The sequence below is a fragment of the Hydra vulgaris genome, chromosome 04 (assembly GCF_038396675.1).
Source record: "Hydra vulgaris chromosome 04, alternate assembly HydraT2T_AEP".
NCBI lineage: Eukaryota > Metazoa > Cnidaria > Hydrozoa > Anthoathecata > Hydridae > Hydra > Hydra vulgaris.
In genome coordinates, this window is record NC_088923.1 from 19,636,450 (window position 1) to 19,646,108 (window position 9,659).

Here is a 9,659-nt window from a genome sequence, read left to right on the forward strand (position 1 = left end):
TATTAAAAATTAAATAAATAGAAGATTAAATGATTAGAAGATCACTTTAAAAATTGGAAAACATTATGTTATAATGGAAAACATTATGTTAAGATTGTTATTGTTAAGGAGACATTTTATAAACATTTAATAAATATAAAGGAGATATTTAATAAAGAGCTCTTTATACTTTAAGAATTTTTTAAGTTTTAAATATACTTATTGTTAAGAGCCATTGTCTGAGAAATCTAGGCAAAGTCTGGAAGTGATGTCTTCAAATTGTACTCATTTTTAGATATTTTGTACAATAGAATGAAAATGGGCCACTGGTAATTTTTTTTTCAAAATTTTTATTAATTACGGAGATATTGGGTCCCAAAATTTGGCCCGTTTTGAGAAAATTTTGCGCATGGAGTGCAATTGCTACTTTGAGGAGTAGTTTTAGCAACATGAAAATGACAGAAACATTTCTTTTTAATTTTTTTACTAATCTGGGTAGGTTTCTACAGTAAAAGTAAAAATTCAACATGATTACATTTTCAGTTGTCTAGAAATCGTGGTTCGAAACCACAACATTTGAAATTTTACCCTAACTTTGAGCTCTAATATCTTGCCAATACTTGCACGTAGTTTTTTTAGGTGTTTTTAAAAGACACTAAGACATACATTGATTTTTTGAAACAAAAACCATGTGCATGCAAGGACCTGGGAAGGAGTAACCTGCCAAAAATCACTTTTTGCGTTCAACGCGCTTTGATAGATTACCCATAACAACTGTGGCCTTAGGTCCACCATAAACAGTATAAGTTATTTATTTTCCTTAAATATGCATCTTCCAATATATGAAAAAAATCCATTTGCTCTGGTGATAAAAAAGTCCTAGAAGTAGCCTTATTTTGCCAATTTTTTAACTAAAAAAATACCCTAGCAACGGTATAGATATACTTAGCAACGGCTACTTTAAAGCCTTATTAATTAGTACTGCTATTAAAAATTTTAACTTGATACTTTTTTATAAAGGAACTGTACAAGAGAACTTGAAAAAAAATTTTTTTTTTACTTTATCAATCAAAGAAAGAACCATTAAACTTTTTTCCGTTTAAAACTGATGGGAAATACAGTTTTCTAAGAATTGAGAAAAATATATAACAAATTTATTAATGGCCGATCTGAATCTCCACGTTGTCAATATCGTCTTTTGAGAGTGAATAATCGCCTTTTTCATTAGTTGGTGTTGGTGCATCAATCTTACAAACAACGTCAAGAGACGAACATTGGAGAATATTTTCTTTGGTTGGCCACTTGAAGCAGTTCTTTCCAGGTGTAACAGAATACTCCATACAAGAAACATATATATCATCATCATTGACCTAATGGTTGAGGTAAAGTAACGTCTAATCATTGCTGCTTCCTAAATATTCCTTGAAATTAGTTAATATGGTTAATAAACCAATAATTTTGTAATAGATCTCAATACACAAAAAAACAATATTATAGAGTTAAAACTTCTTACATTTTTAATTATTGCAGGATACCATTGCATAAAGTATGGAACAACAATCCAATCACCAATTTGAAAATCAGCTGCTAACTCCTTTGCATTCAACTGAATATCATTGTTTAAATCATCTTCTTCGTTTTCAAGTGCGTCTTTCATATCAACAGTTTCATCAATCACATCATCAGTTAAGTTAACCTCTTCACAAAAAGTGGTTGCCAACCTTCCTGTTCTTTTTTGCTTACTCCATCTAAAAAATTACACTTGAAGGATAAAGGAAATTGGTAAATATTTATCTCAAGTCCCAAGAAAAGAAAAAAGTCACATTTTTTAGCATACATACTTTAGGTATTTGTAAATATACAAATTAATTTACTTGTCTACAGAATAATGATCGAATTTGTTGAGTTGTCACATATTCACATGGCTTTAACATTGTCCTAAGCTGTTGGTGAACTTGCTCTGGATTCATTTTCTTCCCACATTCTTCTCCAGCCATAAACATCTGCATTAGCAATGTTTTTTGCTTTGAAGAATATCTAAATACTTTTCTTTTTGGTAATGCCCACCCAGTGATGCTTGTGAAGTTTTCAATTCCTTGTTTAATGATAGAATGGGATAATAGCAGGTGATCAGAAGAATTAAGGTTCGAATTTAGGTTCATTTTGTCGACATAGGAAAGTCTTGCTCTATCTACCATAGATTTTGCCACAGATTGAGAAGTGTGGTTTTCTGAAAGTATATGCTCTGCTAATAATTCAGTATCATAAAATGATTCAGCACAACCAATTTGTGTACAAAACTTAAGAGTGTTAACACTTCTATCAACACGTTTTTTTTTGGAAACTGATGGCACAGTATAACTTTTGCAAGTTGAACTATATGGCTTAACAATTTGAACTGAAGAATGGAATTTCACATTAGTATAGTTCCATTTTTTACCTTTTCCAATTCGGAAGTATCTCCACATTATCATGTGATCAGAGAAAAACTGAAAAGAATGATAGCTATTAATGCTGGGAATCAGATTTGTTCCTGATAAAGTAGAAGCTTTGGAGTCTATTGTAATTACAGCGACATCAGCATTTTGAATTCCATTGCCATAATGAAGAGCCTCATAAATATCTTCTACAGTCAACATATTGTTTCCAGCATCAATAAAACTCCTTATGACACATTTCGCTCCTGCTGACTCTCTGTCACATTGATCTTTTCCACGTGACGACTCATTGTAATCATACCTTTTGAGAAAGAATTGTTTTGCTTTGCAAACTTTGTAAAGAGCTTCTAAGTAGAAGTTGCCATGATAAGATGAGGCATTATCTGACCTAGCATAAAGGTTTTTTAAACAAGGAAAATCATTTTGAACTTTGGTTAAAACAACATCAGCTAAACAGAGTACATCAACAAGGCTTTGCTGACATCTATAGACAGCAGTGAAATAGACTTTTTTTTTCATTTGACCATTTTCATGGGAGAAGAAGACATCAACATGTAGAGTCATTCCTTTCTTTCCGAAATAATCCTTTTGGCTTTCACGGAATTTAGCTGGCAAATTTCTTCTTAACTTTCTGTTTGGTTCCTGGGGTTAAGTCTTCTATTCGCTTTTGTTTTATCTGAACGGACAGTGGACTTGCTCTAAATGCTTCACACAAAGAGCTAGCTGCTTTTTTTGATTCTTCGATAGTTTCATCTGAAATGATTGTTATATCTGGAACATATATGTCATCAGCAGGAAAGCAAGACTTTATTGGTGTTGGAGCTGGTTCTAACATGTCAATATTGTTACCTGCAGAAATACTTTTTAGGTGGCTGAAGCAAAATACGGCTCCAACAGAAAGTGATAAATTCTTTTCATTATAAGCAGCAAGGGTGTTCAAAGGGATGGATCTAATTTTTGGTGCTTTTTTACCAATTTGAAATTCATGTCTTGGGTGTTGACAACTGCTTGGCTGCTTCCAGCCAATACCAAAAGAAAAACGATGGTACGCACATAATAAGTCATAGCGTGAAAGATAAGCTTGTAGTCGGCTTTCACTCAAGGTTTTTTCATTCCACTGGTTTGTCGGTAGAAGCTATAAAACAGTAACGTTAGATTTTCTACCTATGGAGAAAGAAATCCTGTTTCTTTTAATAAAAAAGCAAATAATACTCTAATATTATTCATACCTGTAAAGCATGTAAATGATTAGTTATGTCAGCAGTTAATTCATTAACTTGAAAGATTCCATCTTTGTTCCAACGCTTAAAGGGACCACAAGAAGTCTTCTCTTTATTAAAATATATGCATTTCTCATAAGGACTGACTTTATTCTTGCTCTCTGACATATTTTGTTTATTGATAATTATTTATTGACTAATACTAAAATAATGCAGTTTTTACTAACAAATTTTAATTCTTCTACTGAAAACTGCTGGAAAAAAAATTATGTTATGTAATTCAAGTAAACCATGGTATGTACCAAGTAGTCATTAACGAAAAATGTCATACTAAGTCGGCAGTCATTTCGTCCCCGCAGTATTATCTCGTTCTATCTACAAATGAAATAAATAAAATGTTCTGTTTAATATATAAAATAAACACAAATATATATATATATATATATATATATATATATATATATATATATATATATATATATATATATATATATATATATATATATATATATATATATATATATATATATATATATATATATATATATATACAGTGTTCCACCTGATATAATATATTATATTAGATAGAACATTGTTTTTATTTATATATAGTTTTTAATTGTTTTTATTTTAAGTGCTATATGTATTTTTTTCAAGTTCTCTTGTACAGTTTCTTTATAAAAAAGTATTATATTAAAATTTTTAATAGCAGCACTAATTGATATGGCTGTAAAGTAGCCGTTGCTAAGTATGTCTATACCGTTGCTAGGGTATTTTTTTAATTAAAAAATTGGCAAAATAAGGCTACTTCTACGACTTCTGTAGGCTTTTTATCACCAGAGTACATGGATTTTTTTTCATATATTGGAAGATGCATATTTAAGGAAAATAAATAACTTATACTGTTTATGGTGGACCTAAGGCCACAGTTGTTATATGTAATCTATCAAAGCGCGTTGAACGCAAAAAGTGATTTTTGGCAGGTTACTCCTTCCCTGGTCCTTGCATGCACATGGTTTTTGTTTCAAAAAATCAATGTATGTCTTAGTGTCTTTCAAAAACACCTAAAAAAACTACGTGCAAGTATTGGCCTTAAGAGATATTAGAGCTCAAAGTTAGGGTAAAATTTCAAATGTTGTGGTTTCGGACCACGATTTCTAGACAACTGAAAATGTAATCATGTTGAATTTTTACTTTTACTGTAGAAACCTACCCAGATTAGTAAAAAAATTAAAAAGAAATGTTTCTGTCATATTCATGTTGCTAAAACTACTCCTCAAAGTAGCAATTGCACTCCATGCGCAAAATTTTCTCAAAACGGGCCAAATTTTGGGACCCAATATCTCCGTAATTAATAAAAATTTTGAAAAAAAAATTACCAGTGGCCCATTTTCATTCTATTGTACAAAATATCTAAAAATGAGTACAATTTGAAGACATCACTTCCAAAATTTGCTTTTTTTTGCCTACATTGCTCAGACAATGGCTCTTAAGGAGACGCGTTTTTTCTACCGCGTGTTAAATTATAAAATATTTTACAAATATGGAAAATTCGTTTAACCCATTAGTGGTGGAGAAATTTTTTTGCGAATTTTTTTTATGAAACTTATTTTATATGTTGCTTAAGGGTAAAAATGATTATACATGAAGAGATTTTTTAATTTAATCTAATATTTTCTGTGTAACACCCCAAAACACCCACGTTCTTTAAAGGACGAGTCGGCACTTAACGTAAAAAAAAGTAAATATTTAAAATAATGTACATATTTTGAACCTCTTAATTATCACGGAAAATTAGGGTTATAGAAATATATAAAAAAATTCAAACTTGACTACATAATAGGGAAAATAATAAAAATATGATTAAAAACGCTATTCTTTAAAATAATATTTTATTAAATTATATAAAAATATTTTTTATAACTTATTTTCAGGTCTGTGGTAGTTTACAAAGCAACCAGGGTGTAGAGCAACATCACAACTTTCACATCTAAAATTGCTTCTGTCATGACAATATTGGCAGACTCCTTTTACCTCTGTTTTTGTAACAAAGTGAGCTCTGGTGTGGTCGTACCTAAAATAATAATTTGATTTTACCTTTAAAATAAAAGAGTATTATGATAAGTAAGTTTTATATAAAAAAATTGTTAAAAAAAATCATAAAAGTTGAAAACCTGATTGCTTGCTTGCTGTTGGTAGATAGCCTGGATACCTCTCTCTGGGGAATTAACAAGCTGTATTTATGGTCAGAGTGATTCATTAACATAAGTTTAACTGACTGTCGAATAAATTCCAACAATGTAATCTCATATACCTTCTTCTCTTCTTTTCTCTTTTTCATCTTACACTTGTTTCTAATAATCCTTTGCCTACTCTTTGCAAATTTGGATAAGCCAGCTGCATTAAGAATATCTTCAAATTCAACATCTCCGTGATGATTCTTTTCCTGATCTGTTAAATATCGGTTTCTCCAAGTGTAGCGATACAATCGCCAAGCCTGAATCATCTGCACGTTTAAGAACCATGTCCAGAGTGACCAATACCACTTTTTCAGACGGGTTGAGATGCTGTAGTTCTTTGTATTCTGGTTAAACAAGTCAACTCCACCCATTGTCTTGTTGTAGTCAATCACCATACGGGGACAAGAAAGCTTGATGTATGCCTTGTCCTTGCCACTGTACCTTTCGCAAATACCTGGTAAATAAAAGCAATATTGGAGCCTTTATAAATTTGAGATTTAGAATTATAAATAACTTGTATTATTTCAAACAAATTTTTATTTTTTTAAACTCTAAAACTTTAAAATGAAACAAAATACCTGCAGGGTTAGGACTAGTATAATTACTCGCAAGATCTACAGCTTTGCTATCCATCCATTGTTATTATCATAAACCGATTTCATAGTACCTCTGGTCATTTCCTTTTTAGCCTGCTTATTAGTAGGCATCGGTCACCTACAAGCCTGTTCTGCCGGACAGTACCTGAGGTAAAATATATTTTTAAGATTAAGCTTAACAAAAAAATTTTAAAACATACCAAATAAACTATCAAAAAACTAACCTACAACGCCCCAGCCATGTTCTCCCATATGATCAAGAAGATCAAAAGATGTAAAAAGATTATCACAGGCTACTTTGGTCCCTTTCTTCAAACCATACTGTTCAGAAAGACTCAAAACAACATCTGGGCCCTGACCTAGCCCATTGTTTTTAATTTTTGTTTTCAACCCAGCATAAGGCTGACAGGCCAAAAGTTCTCCCTCAGCAGTTGCTAGACACCAAACCTTCCAGCCATACCTATAAATAAGCTATATTATATATGTATTGCTTTACTTAAATCGAGATTTATTTATTGTCTAAAAAAAAGCAAATAAATATAACGAAACAAAGATTTTACCTTTCAGGCTTTTCTCGAATGGCTTGTTTCAGTGGATGAGGTCCAAAATATCTGACCATAGTCTCATCGACACTAACAAACTCAGATTGATGCACTAACCTTTTTGCAGAGCTATTAATTTCATCAAAAAGTGGGCGAAGTTTCCCAAATGCATCAGTGAGATCTACATTATGCTCATCAACAAAGTAGGTAAACTTGAGCACATCATTAAAAATGTCCCTAGAAATAGCTCTTTTGATGAACATATTTTGAGCGTCTTCTTTTTCTTCCCAATACAACCTTCTATTAGCAGGTGTTATATAACCAGTTACATACATAATTGCAATAGAGGTTAATAAATTATCCTTGTTCATAAGGAACGCCTTCTCTGGGTATCCTTTCCTGCAACCATACTTTGACGACATATTGGAAACATTTTGTATGAACTTATCATCTAGAAACAAACATAAAAAGTTGTGAGGTAGAATACAATCATCGTCAACAAGTGATTTCATAGTAATTTCTTGGAACTCTGGTACTTTAGCTCTAAAACAAGGACCACAAGTGTTACGCCAAGTACGGTCTTTGTTTTTTTTCCTAAAAATTTATTTTAACTTTAAGTAAAATACATTTTTGATTAAATAAAATTCACCATTACAAACTAAAACAAATTTACATTAATGGTTAGTTATCTTACCTTAGAAGTGTACCAACAGCTTCACTACGTTCGACATAATAACGATTTTTCTTTTTATTACTATGACATGACATGACCTCGTCTTTGAAAATATCACTTGAATTGTTAGTATTGCCAGTGTCACTGTCTACACTGTTAATTACATCACCATCAGTGTTTATCTATATAAAACAAATCAGTCAAAATTTATTTTTAATCTCATTTTTTAATCATAAAACTAATATGTAAAAAGTATATATATTTTTTATTGCATCTTTACCATTTGAATATCAGGCAATTCGTCATCTTTGTCATTTATGACAATCTCTGCTTGATGGTTGAGAATACCAGCTCCAAGATGATTAATGTCTTTACCATGTTCTCCATCCTCTTCCTTGTCACTGTTTTCGTCAGTAAGGGTTTATTGAAATTATCATGATTCCATCAACAGATGGAATCATGATAATTTCAATAACATTATTTGCATCGTGATTTTCTAACATTGTTAGAAAATCACGTTAGTAACAAGGCTGCTATCTCATTTAGAGTCAGACCAACTTGTCTATAAAAAAATAAAATTCTTAATTTTTACTTATTTTTTAACTTTATTTTCTCTAGAAAATTAATAAAATTATTGTTATTTATTAAAAACATAAATTTGAAACTTTTTGTTTATTTATTAAATTGTTTATTTATTAAGATGGAATCCAGATACTGCCGACACGTCCTTAAAAGAACGTGTAATGTTTATGCAGTTATATTCAGTAGAAAATCAAAAAATATAAATCAAATTATTATTTACGAATATAGTTTTGGGTTTTATTTCTATAAAACAATATTAAAAACAACAACAAGTTACCTTTTAGAATGGGTCTCTTTGATGAGCTTCTTGCCACTCCACATGTTTTTTTTGCGTTAACTTTGAGCAGTTGCTTCTGAAAAACTATCAAAGGTAATCGGTTGCCGTTAAGTGAGAATCAAGATGCATGTTTGTCAAACCATTATGCAAAGTTATGTACTTATCCTTTGAAAAAAATTTGAAATACCCTAGTTTAATGTGGACATAGTTTTACGTCCTTTTAAGGACGTCCGGCACTTACGGGTTAAAAACATAGAAAAGTTAATTATCAAGAAATTGGAGGAACAAAAAATATGTATATTGCAAGAAACAGAAAAGTTGTAAAAGGAACAAGAAAAGAGTTTTGCGTCGATAATGAGTGCAAACTTAAAAATATTAACCGAAAGAATTGAAAAAATCGAAATTTATGTAAATAACAATAAATCCAATGTGATGAATATCCAAAAAGACTTAAGCGATGTTAAAACTAGATTAAACTTTCAAGAAACAAATCTAATAGAAAAGAGAAAACAAATTAGGAAATGCTATGATAAAGAGTTGAACATTTTGAGCAAAAAAACGATCGACTTAGAAAATAGATTTAGACGAAATAACCTCCAAATAGATGGAGTAGAAGAAAAACCGATTGAAACCTGGACTGATTGTGAAGATACAGTTAAAGATATTTTTAAAAACCAACTTAAAATAAACAGCGAAGTAGATGTAGAAAGAGCACATAGAGTAGGAAAAACAAGAGATAGCAAAATACCCAGAACAATAGTTCTGAAACTCTTAAACTATCAGGAAAAAAAAAGAGTTCTAAACGCCGTTAAAAACTTGAAAGGTACTGGTGTGTTTATCAACGAAGATTTCGCGAAGGAAACGATCGAGAGTCGCAAAAAATTATGGGAAGAGGTCTAACGATTGCGCAATGAAGGTAAGTATGGTATTATTAAATATGATAAAATTTTATGCAGAGAATTTAGAAACCCTATCCCTTACACTAAATTTTAAAAAGAAACTTTTCTAAAATGAATGATCTGATAAATTGAAAAAATGACTGGAATAAGGGATTTTTAAATTATAAGATTTAACTTTACTGAATTTAATTTTGATGAAAATATAAACCCTAA

The 9,659-nt window shown here is 30.7% G+C and overlaps 2 protein-coding genes across 2 annotated transcripts; both read right to left on the reverse strand.

Annotated features, from left to right (window-relative positions):
* Positions 1-5,554: 5,554 nt before the first annotated feature.
* LOC136079257 (piggyBac transposable element-derived protein 3-like) lies at positions 5,555-6,510 on the reverse strand. The gene is made up of 3 exons (XM_065794983.1): positions 6,456-6,510; positions 5,812-6,331; positions 5,555-5,711 (listed from the first exon to the last, which is right to left on the reverse strand). The coding sequence occupies exons 1-3, from the start codon at positions 6,508-6,510 to the stop codon at positions 5,555-5,557; spliced, it is 732 nt and encodes a 243-aa protein (XP_065651055.1).
* On the reverse strand, positions 5,964-8,629 carry LOC136079632 (piggyBac transposable element-derived protein 3-like). Its single transcript, XM_065795705.1, has 7 exons — positions 8,548-8,629; positions 7,969-8,250; positions 7,710-7,870; positions 7,034-7,609; positions 6,698-6,933; positions 6,456-6,618; positions 5,964-6,331 (listed from the first exon to the last, which is right to left on the reverse strand). The coding sequence occupies exons 2-6, from the start codon at positions 7,969-7,971 to the stop codon at positions 6,551-6,553; spliced, it is 1,044 nt and encodes a 347-aa protein (XP_065651777.1). The 5' UTR covers positions 7,972-8,250; positions 8,548-8,629; the 3' UTR covers positions 5,964-6,331; positions 6,456-6,550.
* Positions 8,630-9,659: the final 1,030 nt, after the last annotated feature.